Source organism: Cavia porcellus, unplaced genomic scaffold (genome assembly GCF_034190915.1).
Source record: "Cavia porcellus strain 051 isolate PalLab524CR breed Dunkin Hartley unplaced genomic scaffold, mCavPor4.1 scaffold_1, whole genome shotgun sequence".
NCBI lineage: Eukaryota > Metazoa > Chordata > Mammalia > Rodentia > Caviidae > Cavia > Cavia porcellus.
Window position 1 is genome coordinate 120,821,768 of NW_026947484.1, and position 20,871 is coordinate 120,842,638.

Sequence of the window (20,871 nt, forward strand, 5' to 3'; positions counted from 1 at the left end):
ATTAACAACACAATATGGGGAAACAATGGCGAGGGTGGGGAGAGTTTCACAGTTGGGTCTCTTTTCTCCTTTTAATGATAAGTCTATCCCATAATTTATTAAGAACCTCTTTGCCAGCCTCTGACTAGATCTGTCAAGTTGGGCAAAGATAGTGAACAAGATATGGATCCTGCAATTTAATAAACAAAATGTCTAAAACACAGATAACTCTAATGAAAGATGAAAGATTTTTTTAAATTGTGATGAGAGGAGTTCCAACATGGTAAATAAGAATTTAGAACAAAAAGGATTACCTATGATTTGTTACTAGTATTTGAGCAGAGCCAAGAGAATTTAGTAATGTTTTATTCATTCACCAAATATTTTATTTATTGAAATGTTTTATTTAAGGTCTTTTATACCAACAAATAATCATATTTTATACACATGCATAAATGTTAGCATACAGCCACACCTGAAGCTGAAAGTGGAAATGAGGAACTTTGTTTTGTGAAACCGCTAAAAAAAAAAAATGAGATAACAGGTGGCAGGGTGTCACTGCACTTACATGCAGCCCACTTCTGAAGGCCAGTAGGTGCCCTCTTCAGGAAGCTTCTACCTCCATGTACCCCAGTAGAAAAGGGAATTTCTGTGTCTTCTGTTAAAAAAAAAAAAAAAAAAGGCTCCTTTCTGGCCCTAGAAAGATAGGAAAACATAGACTCATGAGGAGAGGAAGTTTGTCTTGGCAACAAACTAATCTGCAATTAACACTGCTACTCATCAACAGTGGTTCTGAAAGTCACAAAGCCACATCTTAGCTCACTCAGCCTGTCTAACACCCTAGCAAACAGCACACTCCCAGACCTTGAGAGAATGACTTCCTTAACTAAAGTATAACAGTGGGTGTCTGTTAGAGACAGCTTCCTCTGAAGACCAAAAGAACAGGAACAGAGCTGCTTCTGTGCAAGACCAGGGTCCCTTTATGAGAGGACATGCTCACCTTTGTTTTTGCACCTTTCCAATCTGGCTCCACTTCATCAGGTTGAACGTCTGATCTTTGCCAGCAGGCACCAGGGAGAGCTTCTACCTCCCGTAGAGTACCATGTCCTTGACCCCGCCTTATAGCAATGAAACAAGTGTCTCCCATTCATTCAGCACAAGAGCAAAGGAGCTGTGTCTTGAGATCTTCCATAGGAGTAAAACTGTTTTCATTGTAAAATAAAACTTTCAGCTCCAAATCAAGCCTCAGTTTTAAATTTCCTGAAAGAGAAAGTATATTGTAACACAAAGGGGATTGGGTTACAGAAACACACAAATTTCCTCCTAGCCCAGCCAAAGCTGTCAAGAAAAATGAAAAGCCTCTGTGTCTTCATCCAGGACTTGACAGAGGGATCCTGTCAACAATCCCTACCAATTATCCTTGCAGCAATTGCTATCAGTTTTGCATATGTAGAGAAAGTACAGGTGACATTATCTGAAATGAGGAAAGTAATAATGCATCTTAAAGCATTCCTATCAAGGGATTAGGACAACAGAAGCTTAATCTTACCTCATTATGTGTGCTTCTCATGCCTTCTAGAACTTTCTTACAAGTCACATGTACTCTAAAGATACTAATATCAAAATCAGACAATATCATTTTAACAATCTTGTTAACTGAACACACTGAAAACCTAGTGTTCTGAAAGGATACATTAAATGGAACATTAGTTTAAATTTTTCTAATGTACCTTAAGAATCAGGTTCTGATTTTACATGATCAGGATAAGGCATAAACAGAAGAGGAAGACACATTCATAGACTAGAGCAGTAGTTCTCAACAGGCGGTAAAATCCCCCCAGGTATGTTTGGCAATAATTGCAGACAAATTTGGTCATCACACTTGGAGAGCATCAAACACACAGTTATTTTTACAAATAAATATTTTTGTGAAATAGCAACGTGAAATGGAGAGCCTTTCCATCCCTGGGAACAAGAGCAGGCAGCCACAGCCAGGAGTGATTCCTGCCCAACAATGGAGAAGGTGGGTAATGGAACAAGTCTCACTGTATAAAACAAGGCTGGAAAAACAAGCTGAGAGAAACTGCCGCATTCAGCCTGTCAGGCAATGGCTTGCAAACGAGCTGAGTGTCCAGGAGGTAAAGGAAACATACACAGACTCTTGGCCAGGAGCTGAGCCTAGACACTCAAAGCCTTGTTCTGTGATATCATTAATATCGCCATGGGAAAAGAACTTCCGCCACCAGCATAAGATGTGGCTCTGGGCTAAGGGGCAAGTGAAGCTACCTGCAAAACTACAGTATTAGAGAGAGTGTGAGAGAATAAATCTGCACAAACATATGAAGAAGCTTCATGATAAGAAAATCACTTTTAAAAGATTGACAGTGTATCACAGGGTATTATAGAAAATGATGTTATTGCAAAATTCAATAGAATCATGGCTATAAGTGCTAAAATATGAACAGAACCATGAGTACTCATTAAAAGAGCACAATGCATGCAAGATTAAGGTAAATCTGCATCTAGATAATGAGAATAAATCAGAGGAATATCAAAATGTGAAAAGAAACTTTTTATAAAATTCAAATAAAGAGAAAATACCTAAAAGGTAATAACCATTGACATTTTTCTTAATATTTTCATTGCCAGTAGGTTTCCTCTCAGTAACAATAGAATCCAGAAAATGGAATAATGTCTTCTAAAAGCTTAGGGACAATATCACTCAATGTAAAATTCTATGCTCAGCTGAGCATTTTTCATAGATATGAACAGAATAAAAATGCTTTCATGTAATAAAAATGCCCTTAGTCTATATAAAGATGAAGATCTATGTACATACTGAGAAGCAAACTTCTGTGTATGTACTAATGCCTATCTCTATCTATATACATATCCTTACATGTATATTATATATATATCATATATATGTGTGTATGCAATGCATATGTGTGTATAAAATCTTATCTCTTAAACTAAGAAACAGAAAGATACATGTAGAAAACTCTGCCACTTCAACAGAGAGATAAAAGAAGGAAGAAGAAAAGAACAAATGAAAGAAAACAGAAGAAGCAAAAGAAAAGAATAATATCCAGAAAGAATAAATACGTAAGATAGTAGAAACAAGTCTGTATATACAATCATAATAAATGTACATGGATGAAGCCACTCATTAAAAAAGTAGATACCACCAAATGTGTATGCATTTTACAATGAACATATTTAAATAGAAGTATGCAGAAAGTTTGGAAATAAGGGGTTAGAAAAGATATACAAAGGCAATATTAATCAAAAAAGCTCATGTTTCAATCAAGGAAATATTTTATAAGAAAACAATTGATAAATAAAACAATGGGCACTAAATAACAAAGAACATTCCACTAAAAAATTACACTAATAAACATGTATACATCTAAAAATTTAGCTTCAGAAAATAAAGTTTAAGCTAACAAAATAATGAGAACTAGACAAAATAAAACATAATGGAAATTTTAAAGTACCAGGAACAAATCTGTCAGAAGTAAATTCAGCAGAAAAGAAATTATAAAATATACTAGTGAGGATTCTACTGAAAGACAGAATTAAGAGAATGCAGGATGGATGGATGGATGGATGAATGGATGGATGGATGGATGGATGTGGATTTTTGAAGAAACTGGTTCATGTAGTTTCTGAGACTTAGAAGTCCCTCAACAGGCTGTTTGCCAGATGGAGACCTTGGGATGCAAGTGGAGTGATTCAGTTCAAGTCCCAAAAATCTTAGAACTGGGAAAGCCAAATGGTATAATTTCAGTCCAGAGTCAAAGGTATGAGAGGCCCCTGAGAGTGGGGACTGTAAGTCCTAAAGTTCAGTGCTGAAGAGCCTGGAATTCTGATGTCTAAGGGAAGGGGAACAAAAAAGCCCCAGCTCTGGGAGAAAGAGGAAAATAACTAGCTCCTCCTCTGCCTTTTTATTCTATCTGCCTTGGCATAGTGTACAGTGCCCACTGACATAGAGAACAAATTCTCCCCCACCCAGCACACAGACTCACCGTTTCTTCCAGAAACACCTTTAGAAACACACCCAGCAGTAAGGCTTTACCAGCTCTGTAAGTATTCCTTAATCCAATCAATGTGACACTTTAAATTAATCATCATAGAAAATTCAAGAGACATATTTTGACAACCTTAATCTCACAGACCTAAGCAGAATCTTGCAACTCACAAATAGAGAACATTTTAACGCACATATAAAGCATTTGTAGAATAAATTTTTTTAGAATACCTTCTATAGAACAATTTTAGAGTATTTTATAAATCTAAGTACATGATAACACTTTTATATATACCCAGGGCATATATATTCTAGTTATTAGCTGTTGTTTTATCCCACAAATATTTGTGGAACATGTAGTGTGATCTATACTCCCAACTGCTTTAAAACAGTAATAACTCCAAACTGTCCCCCACATTCCTGATCTGTTCTCCCAGATGCCTCCTCAGCTTTCCCTCACAAGAAGCAGAGATCAATCACTGAAGATTTAGTCCTGATAAATAGTTGTATATTTCTTTTATATGTATTACATTTATTCATATTTTAAACGAGTAAAAAGCATCGCCATCTTTTTAATGGGTCAATTGATTTCTTGCACCTGTCCCACTAATCAGTGTTAGTGATTATGGATTTTGTTCAGTTGCAGGAACTCAGATTTGTGTGCAGATAAGCTATTTTAAATACTTTTCCCATCTTAAAGCTCACAAAACCATGAACCAGACAAAAAAGTATCTACAGGGCTAAAAGGTGGAGGAAAAGAACCTAAAATACCTTGTCTTCTCTCAAAGCAACAGCATGTAAAGGATCAGGGTGGGTGTGAATCTGACTTCATTATTTTTCAGCCTCTAGCAAATTCTTAATCTCTCTGAGCATGGATTTATTTTTCTGTAAACTAGAGATAATAATGTGATAATGTGATGCTAGTCTCCCAGTACTGCTGTGAAAATAAATGGCATAATGTTCACATGTATATAGCACCTGCCTAATGTATAATAACTACTCCTGTTTCTAAATCGCTCATTCGGAAACAGTATGCTAAAAGACGTCAAACCAGCTAACAACTGTTCCTTCGCAGGAGAGGTACTTTATCCTGTGAGCCAGCCCCACCAATTCCTAGTTAGTGACATCAACTTCCTGACCATGTCACTATTTCTGTGCTGGAAAGTTAGCAGCCTGGATTCTGAAATAGAGATAGGTGTTAATGCCTACCAGAGTTAGGTATCTAGGGAACTGCATAGGTGCAGTAGGAAGATACAGAAACTAAAGTGAACTCTGTAGCCCTCAGATCCAAGGATAAATTATACACATTTTCTTTATCAGGTTGTTTTAATATTAAAAACATTCTCATCTGTGATGATGTAAAAAGTGAAAGAAAAAAACTTGCATCACTGAACAAAAGAGGATTTAATTATAGTGTCTTTCACAAAATGAATTAAAATACTGAAATGCTGCTGGAAAAAATATTCAATGTAAAATATTATAGCTTCTATAACTTTTAAGTGGGAATGTCTTAAACTCAATAAGGTGGTTTATAATTTAATCTGTGTACTTCAATTTATGATCATCAGAAAAATACTGCTACAATAATATTTAACTACATTTTCAAAGGCAAAAATAAACCACCACTATGAGGCAGAACACAGCTTGATATCTTATGATGTGAAAACCACATCTATTTAGCCATGTTAGTCACCAGGTTTTTTACTGAGTTTTTTCCTACTTGTTTTATTTTGTTGTTTGGTTTTGTTTTTTCTGTCTTCTGTATCCTTCAAAAGATTCCAAACCAGATATTTTCCTTCATTGTCAGGTTGAGTGAGAAAATACTTCCCAGGAACTTCTTCAAATACGAAATAGAGGCAGCTGCCACTCTGAATCAGCAGCTCCCCAAATGCAGGAGCAAGACATCAGCTCTCACATCAAATTTATACGTGAATTTTAGCAAGGTTCCCTTTGCCATGGCTTCCTTTTGGTGTAATAAAGGAGAAAAGCTGCCTTCCTAGACACTGCGAGAAACAGGAGTAAAGAGCAAAGAAGTACATCACCTTGTAAAGTCTTCTCTCTTGCTGGGCCATAGGCCCCACGAGGACAGAAGCTATACCAGTAATGCTGTCCTCATCAGTAAAAGCTGTACTCTGTCAACTTCGTTAAACTTGAACCACATTTCTCAGAATTCCCAACCTACAGGATTCTGCATTAGTGTTCAAAGTTGCCGGTAAAGTTCACACAATAGACTTCTAGTACCCTAGTTAGTAAAAGAATAAAAGATTTTATCAGCAGGTATCAGAACTTATAAAATCATTAGAAACCAGAATATTCAAAATTGTTGCTAACCACCCAGCTGCTGACCAAACAAAAATGTTGTCTCCAAGTCTTGTTCCAACTTACATGAGAGAAACAGAACCTCTAGGAATCATACAGGGTGTAGAATTTATTGTTGGGCTTTGACCTTGCACAATTGAGTGAGTGATGAAATGATTTCTATTTGACTACTGCTTCTGGGCTGTGCCTTGAATCCTGAGGTCAGGACAAGTATTTGGGAGGGGAAGATAGATGTGAATCAGGAGGGAAAAAAGGCTCTGAAATGTACTCAGGGAGGATGAGCTAGAGCCCAAAGGAAAACAATAAGCCACTTTGTTCTATTACAATTTATAGGCTTCAGATCTAACTGCTGTGGGTTCCTACAGGAGAAGCTGGCATTCTCTATCATATACTTACATGAAAATCTGGCCCAGGAATGGGAGAAGCTACAGAAGGAATTAGCAGCAGCTGAAGGAGTTACAGTTTTAGCTGCTGCTCCATACCAACAAGGTGAACCAGCAGAGACAACCAGAAACAGGGCCCAGCGATTTTTACAGACCTTCTGAGAGAGGAAAGGACAGCTACTGCTTCACCTCCAAATGTCCTGCAAGGGCCGACTGTCAAGCTCAGAGTCATGTGGAGATGTATGATTGTCTCTCTTTTTAAGGACTACACAAGAAAATCTATCAAGAAAAGAAAAGAAAAAATAATAATGATTATTTTATTAAATTGATTAACCAATACCACTATTTTTATTACAAAGGAAAATCAATAAATTTTTGTTCCTCTGAAATGGAGAATACTAACATCACCTCAGAAGCAAATAAAGAGTGCCCCTGCAAGCCTTTATATCTCCATCTACCCATTCAAATTATATTATTCCATATCTAGTCTATCACAACTGAGAACACAGGTAGAATTACTTAGCAGACAAAAGTGAAATTGAAATCAAAACTCAAGACTAATGAAAGAAAATGAAAAAAATAATAAGACCATGTATAAACTATCATTTATTGTTATTATATCTTATTGACATTTATTGAAGACCAGACAATGTACGAAATGCACATGTGTGTTGTGGGAAAGTAAGTGCATTTACAGATCACTTTAACAAATGAAATTATTTCAGTTTCAGGCTATATAGCTTCGTATTTTGTTTCTCTTTCATCAACAAGAAAAAGGTAATGGCTTGTTAAATGATTCTTTTTATATCAAGCCTAGCACTGTTTCAACAAAACCATGGGTTAATCCCAAAATCATGTAATCTGGGACAGTTCACGAATACTGTCTTCAGATTCAGAGGAGCAGACTCCATGGGGATCACGTTTTGTTTGGGAACACCTACATTGTGTTTCCCTCACAAGCATTTGTTACCTGCACTAAGTCCTAGAAAGGTGCAATGTTTAATATAGACAGTAGAATGTTTTACTGGATTCTCTCAGGCTGCTAAAAAAAACTCCTGAAGTATCTAACACTGACCATTACTAATACTAGACTTGATAGCCTGGTTGTATTTCCAGTAAAGGTCAGTTGAGATAATATATGTCAATAAATTTTTCAAACAAAATACCTTGCAAGTGGTACTTCCACACAAACTCCCCTGGATCAGGTTGTTACCTGACTCAGGACTGAAGTAGCCCCCATTTTTGTTTGCTTGTTTGTTTAGTTAAATTTGACTTCATCTACTATTTTGTTTTCCTATTAGATTCTAAATTTAGGAAGTTAAGAAATTAATATGCTTTATTATTATGTCCTATAGTGTGAGAATTAATTTTTTACAGAAGGTAATTCAAGACAAGTGAAAATTGATAGGCTGCAAAAACATGTTAAAGAAATGAAGATATTTTCAACTGACCATGAAACAAACAATCAGTTTTAGGAGGTTTTTGTTTTGTTTTGTTTTGCTTTGTTTTATGAAAAAGAGGTAAAACAAAATTTCATAACAAGATAATAGAAGAATTAATGGTCATTCAAGAGATGCAAATTAAAACTTCATTGAGATTCCATATCACTCCAGAAAGAATAGTTATCATCAAGAAATCAACCAGTAACAAATGCTAATGGGGCTGTGGAAGAAAAGGAACCTTCACCAGTACTGGTGGGTGTGTAGGCTGGTGCAACCACTGTGGAAATTAGAGTTTACACTCCCGGCCTCTTCCATTACCCTCCCCACCAATAGCAGAGTGTAAGACAAACAGAAACAAGACGACCCAGAACAATAGCCCTGCACGCGCGCGCGCGCGCACACACACACACACACACACACACACGCACCTTTGGAGGGCAAAGTAATCAGCGAGACCAGAAATGTGTAAGTATCTGAAGCAGCAGTGAGGAGACAGCAGTTAGACTCTGCAGAACTCCACCCACAGAACATCAGTCGCAGCCCATACATCCAGAGGCCAAGATCAGCTCCATACCCAGCACATCTCTGGGTTGTAACACTGACACTATCACAGAACTGTAAACCAGAAGATAGGTTCTTAGGATAGCTATAAAGAGCCAACTCCATCTGGAGGACATCCCTGAGGAATGGACATCTCCTTTCCTCCATGAGAGAGGTCTCAGTGCTAGTGGCAGAGCTGCATATCATGGGAGGCTTGTGGGCATCAACATAGAAGACAAAATAAGAAAAAAGAGAAGGTTGAGAATGGCAAGACACAGAGGCGTGGTGCAGCCCCAGACCTCTGGGCACCCGGGACAGGCCTGGAACTCAGTGAGATGGATGAAGTTGGAAGGCAAACACTGGAATTTTCTGAAATTATAACAATGGAAGTGAAAAAAACAAGTGAAAAATGATCTCTCAGGTGCAAAAAGAAATGATGCTTAAAATCAAAGACAATCAAGAAGACACAAACAAAATAGATGAACTTAGAAAAAGATGGAAACATAAAGAACAACTGAAGGAATTCATGACCACAAAACCAACTCTAAAAAAGTGCTGGAGGATATTCTAGAGAGAGATAAAGATGACCATGACAGCAGCAGAGAGAGAGCACCAACCTGAGCAGGTAACTGAATGGAAGGGAAAAGCTGGAGGCCAGCAGTAAAAAGGTAGCGTGACAGAGATGAGCCAGCGCATGTCAGTAATAACTACTAGTGTAAATTACCTCAATTCACCAATAAAAAGAAACACAGGCAGAGTGGAATGGGAAAGAGCATCCATCAATATACTGTATACAAGAAACATATTTGCCTTAAATAAAATTAATGGACTGAGGAGCAGAGGAGAAAAAATGATCCTACATTCAGCAGGGACCCAGAAAAAAGCAGGGTAACTTACCCATCAACTGCAGAATGGATGTGAAAGACATGGTATTTTGATACAATGGAAAGCTGCTCAGTTATAAAGAAAGATAATCGCGAGACTCTTGTAGGTAAGTGAATGCAATTTGTGATCATACGCAGGCATGAAATGATTCGGACTCACATGGATGAACATCATGCTGTCTCCCTAGTATAAAAACTGAAGGAGTTAGTGGGATCCAAAATGTACAGTAGATAATGTGAAAGTGAAAGGGGAGGAAGCATCTAAAAGGGGAAGTGGTAGCCATTGCTAATTTCCCACTATATTGTTTTGAAGTCCTGTATCATTTTCATTGTTTTGCTTGGTTTGGTTTTATTACATTTTGTTTTGTTTGATTTTATTGTGCCTGGTGGCACGGGCAGCTATTTTGAAAATAACAAGATATGTTATGGTAGCCATTGTTGACTTCCTTTTATCTTGTTTTGAAGTTCTCACTTTCATCATTTTGTTTTTATTGGCTTTATTCTGTCTTAATTTGTTTGGTTTTATTCTCTTTAAAATAAAAAAATAATTTAAAAAATTTTAAAAACTAGGATTGGAGGCTCCATTCAATCCAACTATTCCCTTTCTGGGTATTTTCCTAGAAGAACTGAAAACACCATACCACAGTGATACATGTGCACCCATGCTTGCAACAGCTTAATTTCTAATAGTTAATCTTGGAAACAACCCAAATGCCCTCCAACTGTAGAATGGATAAAAAAAACATGGAATTTTTGTACAATGGAGTACCACTCAGCTATAAAGGAAAATAAACTCCAGGATTTTATAGGTAACAGGGTACAAATTTGAGACCATATTCATAAGTGAAATAAATCAGATTTATATGTGCAAACTTCATATTGTTTCCCTAGTGTAAAAAACTGAAAGACTAAATAAGATCCAAAATGTACAATAGATACTGTGAAAGTCAAAAGATAAGAAACTACTCTAAATGAAAGAACAATTGGGATAGGGGAAAGGAGAAAAGAAAGAAAATATGCAAGAAAGATAATCATACTACTACTCTGTTAGTTCATCCAAAAGAATGATTTGAGAAGAAACATCCATTGGTTCTCCTATGAACCAATGGAGGCCAGACAGGCTGGGAGGAGAACCAGGATGGAGAGAACTCTCCCCCAGCTCTTTCATAAACAATAGGCTGACTTGCAGGAATACAGGCTGAGATTATAGCAACTGAAGTAAACAAGCAACCTAAAGCTTGTATTGTTTGATTGACTTTGCAACCCTAAAGCCAGTATTCTGAGCAACTACTTAGAGGATAACAACATACAACATAACAGCTATGGTAGATTCCCTACTGTCTTATTTTTAAAATCCACTATCAGCTCTCACTGTTTTGTTTCATTGTATTGTTCTGTTTTATTCCCTTTAAAAAATAACAAGGGAAAGGGTTTTGGCCCAGACAGGACACTGTAGCCGGTAAAGCCAAGGAGCTCCTATCTTCCCCTCCCCTAGGAATCTACCTGTGGTGCCAAACAAAGACCAGTGGGCTACCTGTGCATCCCTAATGCCCCCTTAGGTTCCACCCCAAACCTAGGCTACTTCTGTGCCTCACTCCGTGTATTCCACGGAGAGATCTCGGACAAGGGCTGGAGATGGCGAGCCCCAGGGGTCAGGGGTGTCTCTCCCGCATTCTCAAAATAAAGGTCATTTATATTTCATACTTTTTATCTTTTCATCCAAACGCCAGTCCTCCTCCTCCTTCCCCCACAGTTCTATCAAAAAGAACCCCATTGGCTACTGAAAAAGCCATCTTTGCACTGTTCCCTGACCAGCTCCCTTGCCAGAGCCCCCCCAACTCTCGCTTTCCTGCTCACTCAGTGCACTGATCCACCAGGATGTCTCACCAGGTCAGACGTGGCTTGGACACCAGCTCCCAGATCACCACCGAGGACCTGAAGATGGTGGAGGAGGCGGAGAATGGGCGCGACACCCGTCAACGGGAACAGGAGCGAGGAGAATGGCAAATGAGGGCCTGCAATGAGGTAGAGGAGGAGGAGGAGGAAGCCAGGGAGGAGGAGGAGAACAGAGATGAAGAGGAGGAGGAGGAGGCAGAGGCAGCTACGAGCAACCGGGAAGCTGAAGATAATAAGGATGACCAGGTGGACACCAAGAAGCAGAAGATTGGCAGGATGACTAGACAGCAAACAGGAAAAATTATAAAAAGGCCACCGTGACCTATTCAGTCTCCACTTCCCATCTAGGCTCTAAACCTGGTCACCTTCACTTGGGAGAGGCCCGCCCCCGCCCCCCCTCCACCCCGCCCCCACCCCGCCCTCCACGGACAGCGACCCCTGCCGAGGACACCACTCTGCACCACCCGGGGAGCCCTCCAGGAGAATTTGCAACAGGGAGGAAAAAACAACCACAACTTCCAAGGCCCTGCTTTTTTTCTTAAAAGTACTTTAGAAAGGAATATTTGTTTGTTTTTATTTACACTTTATATTTTTGTACATATTGTTGGGGTCAGCCGGTTTTGATGATGAGGATGACCCAACCGGCCTTCGCAGCCTTCTCTGTCCTCCTTCCAGTGGTGTGACCAGTGTGACCGTGTTCACTACAACCTCAAAGGAGAAAGAAAACCTTGTTTAAAAAGCAAAAACAAAACAATCTTATTCTGAGCATTCCAGTAACTTTTTTTGTGTATGTACTTAGCCGTACTATGAGTAATTGGTTTGCATGAGATGGTTAAAAAGGCCAACGAGAAAAGATTTCTTTTTTTCCTTTTTTTTTTTTTAATCTATGAAGTTGCTGTTGGTTTTTTGGTTTTTTGGTTGTTTTGTTTTACTTTGATTTTTTTTTTTTTTTTTTTTCTGTTTTGGCCTGTTTGATGTATGTGTGAAACAGTGTTGTCCAACAACAAACCAGAATTTTATTTTGCTGAGGTGTTCTAAAAAAATAAAAATAAATAATTTAATTTAATTTTAAAATGGTTTGTGCTTACATTATTTTTTCATGCCCATATCTTGTGATCTAAACAACTACTTTGAAGATACCAATATGCAATACATTAACCATTGTTAATTTATTATTGTTTTGAAATTATGTATCATTGTTTTTATTTTTCCATTTTAAAATAATAAAATAATAATAGTTAACATATTGCATACTGTTATCTTTAAAGTTGTTTCTCAGCATATACAATCTGGGCATAAAAAATTCCCCAATCAATATTAACTTCCTTTTCTAGGAACTAAGACATTACTAATAATATAACTACTTGCACTTTTTCTCATTTTTATCTTCCTTCATTTTCCTTTTCCCCCATCCTAGTTCCTTTTTCCTTTTAAATAATTTCTTCTCATTTTGCAACATGTATTGCACATTTTAGACCTTATTTACTCTTTGAGTTTCTCACACCAGGGAAACAATACGATGTTACACATGTGAGCCTGATTTATTTCACTTATGAATATGTCTCAAATTGTATCTCGTTACCCATAAAAGTCTCAAGTTTATCTTCTTTATGGCTAAATAGTACTCCATTGCATAAAAAGACCACACTGTCTTTATCCACTCCTAGGTTGATGGGGGTATTTGTTTCAGCTGTTAAAATTCTGGGGCTATAAACATAGGTGCACATAAATCACTGTGGTATGATGTTTTTAATTCTAGGAAGATACCCAGAAGGAGAATAATTGGGTTAAATGGAACCTCCAATCCTAGTTTTTTAGGAATCTCCACACTGATTTCCACAGTGGTTGCACCAGTCTGTACTCTCACCAGCAGGGGAGAAGGATTCCTTTTCCCCCACAGCCAGCATTTGTTATTAGTTGATTTCTTGATGATAACCATTCTTTCTGGAGCGAAATGGAATCTCAATATTGAAACCATCTGTTTTGACCCACAGCTAGAATTATTACATTTTATTTAAGGCAACATTTGCTGATGGATGCTCTGGGAAAAAAACATGAATTGAGATGAGCCCTCCAATCTTCTATATTTATCTTTTTCATGACTACAAAATCTCCATGCTTCTTGGCTGGGTCATGCTCTTAGGAACGATACTATGGCATCCGTTTTCTGGAATGACTAGCCTCTCAGATCAGTTAGAAGCTCCTAACACCAGAGAGCCTCCCACTGCCACACAGGACTTCCACTGAAGGCAGACTACCAAACTGAAGACCAGTATTTCTTTAAAATTACTTTTCTAGTTATTCTAAAGGCCTTCCACCTCAATTTCTTTTCTTTGTACTGTATTAATTTAAAATAATACATTGTTTACATTTTAAAATAATATTTTTACCCTTATCTCTAATCATTTGAATTAGAAAAAATGCCCAACCACAAGGTTCCACTGGGAATTGCTCACACTGGTGTGAGGTATAAAACTAGGGTCACTTGCTCAGTATGCTGATGGCTTCTAATTTGACCAAAATTTGTAGGTCCAAACTGCAGACTCTTCAAGTAAAATCTAGCCACAAAGCTAACAATCCATGCAGTGTTGAAGTTGCTGTCCTATAAAGGGTACGACTATGATACAAACCACTGCGGAACACTTGACAGCACCCCTACTTACCTGAAGAGTAAGGAAGAAGATCTTGGCAACCTTTATTATCAGAGTACTGTATTTGAAAATGAAGACTCTTAGCAATCTTCAGTGACTCAGGGGAATTTGATTTACCGAAAGAATAAAATTAGGTTTCAAAAACTTCAAAAGAAATAGATTTCAGATAGATGAACTGTTGGAGACCTCAAGAAACATCACAGGGTTTGAAGTGTGAGAAAGAGGGTTTGTAGAAGGAGTTCTTCTATAGATGTGGAGGAAACTTACCAAAGAAAAGAGATCAAGCCAAGCCTGCAACTTCAAGGAGGACAAGCCAAAAGGAATCCTGAGAAGGAAATACAGCACACTGAGAAACTTCACACTGAACATGAGAAAAGTTGAACATGTCAACAGGAGGGCAAAACACAGAAACTAAACAAAAGAAACCAAGATTTTTCTCCCAAAACATCATAAGGAAAAGTTTGTTATTTTTACTGTTTGCTCTTTTCCTATCCGAGCAGCCTGGCTGGAAAGCGATGAAGTCAGCTAGAAAAACACAATGCAACCTTCTGTTCTAGCGGAAGTGGGGAAAAAAGAAGTCCAAGGTTGCCTCCTTCTTTCCCACTCTCGAGGCACATTTTTATACCATTGTTGGACTCTGCATTTTCCCTCTGGTTGCCATAGCATCAGAGAGACAAATGCCTTGCTTCCATTTTTAAGCTGAATTCCCTTACAAACAAAACTGTTTCCTTTTGAGAACAGGCTCACCCTCGCATCCCAGCAGAACTGCTTTAGAAAAGAATGTATCTTTTAAAAATACGGATGAAACGCATTGCATTCTTCTGAGTATAGAAGGAACATATTTTTATTTTTAAAGAAGCAGTGGATACAGGAAAAAATCATTCTTACACTGGAATGAAATTGCCATAGGAACTCTTCATCTGCAGATGACCCTGAAGGCAGCATTTTGACATATTTATTTAGGTGTGAAGCTGCAGCCTTGCACATACATATATAATTATAAACGCTACTTTTTCTTCACTTTATTGCCTACAAATCTACACTTCTGAAGCAGGACTATATAACCTATATAAAATCCAGAGATGCTCTTTATAGAGCTTTAACATTTTACTCATTGTGTCTTACATATTCTTATTTTTTAAAAGATATTTACATATTCTTATTTTAAATTCAGTAAGATAGCAATCTGGCCTTTCTATTCTCATAAATCTAAGTTTCAAAGAAGCTAGCAGAAAAGAATGAGGGAATCAGGAGAGGAAGTACTTACAAAGCCATGTGCTCGCCATCAATTGAGCTATTAGAGAAGGCACAGATAGCTGCACATATTAGCCTCAGTTTGTTTAAAGAAAAAAATCTGACAAGATAACTATAAAAGACATGGCTTTCAATAATTATAGGTTCTCTGTAAATGTAAGCATACTTTACAATTAGTCATTCTTTAGTCCATTCATCCTTTTGAAACAGATCAAGATTACTGAGCTAGTACGATAAGCCAGGAAACCAGACTCAAAAAATATAAAAATGCAAGAAGACAGTGTGATATAGTGAAAATAGACTTTTGCATCCCACGAGTGTTTTAAAACTAAGTTTTACAATTTAGTGGAGATAATAGCATTGAATGTGTTATTAAAATTCCCTAAATCTCAATCTATATGTCATTAATAATTTGGATTGGGGAAAAAAATTACCTATCCAAATGACTCCACTGAGAATTAAATAAAATGAAATATGAAAAAAGTATAAAATACCATACACTATGCCTGGCACATAGTAGGTACTCATTGAATATTGATACCCTTTTTTCAGTGACAGTTTGATGTAGCAGTTAACCGTCTCCCCTGGGATGACACCATTTCTGTAAGCAGTGATTTTTACGTTATTGGATTAATAGTGCTTGTAGGTTGTTTTTAGTTCAGCATTAACAAACGTTCTCAGAAAACATTGAGTCCACACTCATCTCAGTAAAAGTTATGTAATGTAAAAAGTTTTCCAAGGAAATTTAGAGACAGGAAGGACAGGAATGTTCATAGTTCCAACAGGTTCCTATTTGTGAATTCCCGGCTCCACAGAGGAAACAACTTAATGTGTGTACCACCAAAACTGAAAGAGAAGACTTTCCCATACTCCGTTAAGGAATCTCCTTAACTGTTCTACCAGGGCTTCCAGAATCAAATTAAAAAGAAAAAAAAAGGATGTTTCCACATATTTTACATCAATAGAAGGATGTTGAAGCTAGTGGTAAACAGAGGAAGCAAAAACCTCATGAAAAACTAATCGTTTTGCAGTTAAACACAGTAGAAGCGTGTGTTATTAGGAATCTGCTCAAGAGATTTTGGAGGAGTACGAAATTAGATAAATTATTTACTAGATCACCTGAAAATATTCAGCAGGCATTAAAAACATTCTAATATCTTAAAATTGCCAGATTGACTTTTAAAAAATAGTAAAAGTATGGAGGCTTTTCCTTTGTGCATGAGATTTATGCATGTAGCATATTCCAGTCAAGATAACTAAAATCAAACCACTAGTATAGATTAACCACAGAAGCACTGGAAACTGGAATAATTCACATTCCATATTTATATCTAATCTAAGTACTAACAACTACTGCTGGAAATTGATGATGGATAGAAAGAAAATATAAAAATGATAGACGATTGACTGGTACAGTAAAATGCTAGATCTGAACCATTTAAGAAATTACTTATCATCTTCCCTAGGCTGTGAGATAATTTATAAATTCTTATGTATCAATATTATTTTATGGGTAAATAAAACAATGTCCAGGAAAGTCATATAATCAGCTAATTACCTAAAGAACCAAAATTGAAATGTTTGTATTCTCTTCCTGGGACAATGACCAGTCACTGCATGTTTTTGTTCATAAATGTTGTATTATCACTAACATAGACTGAGAAAATTATTCAGAAAATAATTTGCAGAACAAACTGAAGAGAGAGAAACTGGTATTAGGAAGGTAAAATAGGAGGCTCATAAAACCAAACAATGAGGTAATTTGTTTCTTTAAACAGTGGTATCAGTTTTTCAAAAGCATTTTTGTTTGGTTTGGGCTGCACTGAGTTTGGATTTTATTTTCCGTTTTTGTTCTTATTTCATCAGTAACTCCTTTTTTATTATCTCTTTCCCTTTGAGGAAATGGGGAGAAGAAGCTGTTTTCTCCCCACTTCCCCAGTGCATTCTCATGAGTTTCTACTCTGTAACATTCTGTTCTTGCTTTAGACTCCAGCCTCTGCCTCCATACTCCCTGTAACATTTGGAGCAGATGTTGCGGTCAGTCACAATGTTTCATTTTTTCGGGTCCAACTTCTTCAGTTGAAGTGCACAGAAGTTCGAGTTCCTCAAAAAAGCCACCTCCACATGCAGCTGTAGACTATAAATCCTTCTCAGGTGAAGAGAGACCCAGGATATCTACGGTCCAGCATTCCAAATCAGTCTCTACTTTTAATCCTAGAACTTCTTTCAAAGTGAAATGAATTTCTTTGCGGTGAGAAACTGTACCTGCGCAAATATATTTCCTTTTAAGGGATCCATTCCTGAGGTTCTTGAGAGCTAAAGTAGGCTGTGCAGACCTCCCAAGCAACAGTGTTTGTGACTTAGGGGGTTGCATTTCAGGGCTCTCCCATCTTATAAAGTCATTCTTTTGAGAGACACTGTCTGCCTTCAACAATATATGTTTTTTCTTTTATCCTATGAGAATATCTTCTTCCTTTAGAATATACTTTTCTACCTGAAACAAACTGAAGAAATAGTCTTGATGAATGAGGAAAACATGATATATGTGTTTATATATCAATAAGTAAATCTTCTATTACTGTTTTAACATATTTCACAAAGCTCATTGACTGTTAACAACTGAAAGATATTTTAAAGGTTTGTACTTTAACTCCTTTTTTTACAGGAAAGAAGAAAAATTCCTTCACTTTCTACTTGGTAAACAAAGTATAATAAACTAAAGAGTATCTTCAAATTCCTTTAATAAAAACCCAGCAATAGCTCAGCATTTAGGAATTATTTAATATGAAAAAACATTCAATAGAGTTTATCTATGTACTAATATGCTTGCTATGCTGCAAAATCAGGAGAGGGGGATGTTTTAATTTTGGCCCCTTTGCAAAGCACTTGTCAAAATTGTTTTAAACTTCTCTATTATTTTTTGCAGGATGTTTTTGCTTTTGTTTTGGGGGTGTTGTATCCTATGGGGTCTACCACTCTGCCACATGCTTAGTCCCTTCCTACTAGCTTTATCTACACAAACCTGTAGGCTCTGGGAAGCTAGGACTAGCACCTGACTTGTTGATCATTATTAAACAATGACTAGATATATGGTTGTAAGTTTTCCATAGCTATTTGTTGAGTGAATTAAGTAATGAAGATTTTAACATCAGAACTGTTTTGTAAATAAACTTATTGGTTTTTAAGATTTACAGAGGGGCTGGGGATTTAGCTCAGCAGCATAGGCACCTGCCTGGCAAGTGTGAGGTCGTGAGTTCGATCCCCAGAATCACCAAAAAAAAAAAAAGATTTACAGAAAAGTTATAAAGGTAGCATAGAGTTCTCAATTATCCTTCACAGTTTTCATTTCATCTAACACTATCATTTTACAATTTCATGTTATACTTGGCAAAAACAATAACCCAACATTGGTACATTGTTGTGAAGTAAACTCTATACCATTTTTAGCCTTTCAATGCCTAGTGACCCATTTTTGGAATGTCCTGAAAAAATGGAACATAATGAATGAAATGTGTTTTCTTCAAATTCTTAATCCTTAAGTTTTTCTAGGTAGCACACATAACTTTCATGCAAAAATTCAATAATTTCAATCTTCAGCATAAATGGGTTAATTTCAATTCACTTTTCTATTAGTATTATTTTTCTAATTTCTATTATTTTCCAGCACCTAATTCAGAATACATTGTTTTTAGTTATCATATCACCTTGGTGTTCCTGGCCTGTGAAAAATTCTCAGTCTTTTCTTGTTATTCGCAGTTTAAAGGAGTTTAAAGAGTTTAAAGGAGTACTCACTGCATATTTCATAGTATCCTCAGAATTCTTTTTGGTTTGCCTGATGATTTTTCTCATGATTGGCTTGGGGTTATAGGTTTTAGGAAACAATGCCACCAGGTAGATCACACATAGGGACATGACATTCATATGACATCACTGGTGAAGTTAGCTCTGGTTACAAGGTTAAGGTAGAACTCATCAGGATTTCAACATAAAGTTGTTTTCACATTCACCTTTCTAGTCTTCAGAAGTGAACCACTGAATCTAATCATATTTCAAAGGGAAATAAGAAGTATCTACACAGGCAGACTCTGGAGTTCTGGAGTTCTGCCAGCCCTATCTGTTCCAGAGGCTGGGCGACCTGGGGTGAGTGTCCTCGCACCATCCCCCGAGCCCAGCTAGTTTGGGATCCTCTTGGCCCTGCACAGGGAACTTCGCGGCTTCCTGTTGCACTGGACCAGCTCAGCATGTCTTGAACCAGCCTGCCCGACCACCATGATTCCTAGAAACATATGAAGTACCAAAGCTAGGTCAAAAAGATGTAAAACTGCTGAATAACCCAAATTCTATTAATGAAATTGAAAATATAATTAAGTCCTTACCTACAAAGAAGAGCCCAGGCCCAGACAGATTCACTGCAGAATTCTACAAGAAGTACAAAGAAGACTTAATGCCGACACCCTTCAAACTCTTCAATGAAATTGAAAAGGAAGCAATCCTTCCTAAGTCATTCCTGGAGGCAAGTATTACTCTAGTACCAAAACTAGAGAAAGACCTAACTAAAAAAGAGAACTACAGACTACTCTTCCTAATGAACACAGATGCAAAAATCCTCAATAAAATATTGGCAAATAAAATGCAGCAAATCATCAATAAGATTATACACCATGACCAAGTGGGATTCATCCCAGGCATGCAGGGATGGTTCAATATACGTAAATCAATAAATGCAATCCACCATATCAATAAAGCCAAAAGTAAGAATCACATGATCATTTCTATAGATGCAAAAAAGCTTTTGGTAAGGCCCTACATTCATCTATGATAAGAACCTTACAGAAAATTGGAATAGATGGTCTTTACCTCAATATAATAAAGGCCATCTATGACAAACCAACAACCAGTATCGTACTAAACGGCCAAAAATGGAAGGCCTTTACTTTAAAATCAGGCACAAGACAAGAGTGTCCCTTATCACCACTCCTATTTAATATAGTACTGGAAATACTGGCCAAAGCAGTTAGGCAAGTGTTTTAGTTACAAAATACCTGAAACCCAAGTTGGGAAAGGAAAGGTTTATTTCTTGCAGTTTTTGGAGGTTTCAGTCCACACTCAGTTGGCTCCAAGGCAGGCGGACGTGGCTGGGCTGCCTTATATGGCAGCCGCAAACAGCAAAACAGGAACCAGCAAAGAGCAAGACACACCTGCTTCCTGCCATTACATCACATCCTGGCTCCACCCCTATGTGGTTGGAGCACTGACACCATCAATTCAAGCACTAGACAATAAACGAATAACAAATGCACAATTCAAACTCATGAGGCCTGTGGGACACAGACATAAACCATGACAACGAGAGAGAAATAAAAAGGTTAAAGATAGGAAGAGAAGAAGTTAAATTATCATTGTTTGCAGATGATATGATACTCTACATAGAAGACCCCCAAAACTCCATTGAAAGACTCTTAGATATAATAAATAAATTCAGCAATGTAGCTG

The 20,871-nt window shown here is 37.2% G+C and overlaps 1 protein-coding gene and 1 long non-coding RNA gene across 2 annotated transcripts in view; one reads left to right on the forward strand and one right to left on the reverse strand.

Moving 5' to 3' along the window:
* The first annotated feature begins 11,455 nt into the window (after nucleotides 1-11,455).
* Nucleotides 11,456-11,794, forward strand: LOC100729592 (prothymosin alpha-like). The gene has a single exon (XM_003478957.1). It carries the CDS (start codon nucleotides 11,456-11,458, stop codon nucleotides 11,792-11,794), a length of 339 nt encoding a protein of 112 aa, XP_003479005.1.
* Nucleotides 11,795-11,988: 194 nt separating this feature from the next.
* Nucleotides 11,989-20,871, reverse strand: part of LOC134477314 (uncharacterized) — a 58,488-nt gene continuing 49,605 nt past the window's right edge. The window contains exons 2-3 of the long non-coding RNA XR_010049289.1: nucleotides 14,392-14,449; nucleotides 11,989-12,181 (exon numbers count right to left, since the gene is read on the reverse strand). This is a non-coding gene — a long non-coding RNA (uncharacterized LOC134477314). The remainder of the gene's footprint in view (nucleotides 12,182-14,391; nucleotides 14,450-20,871) is intronic.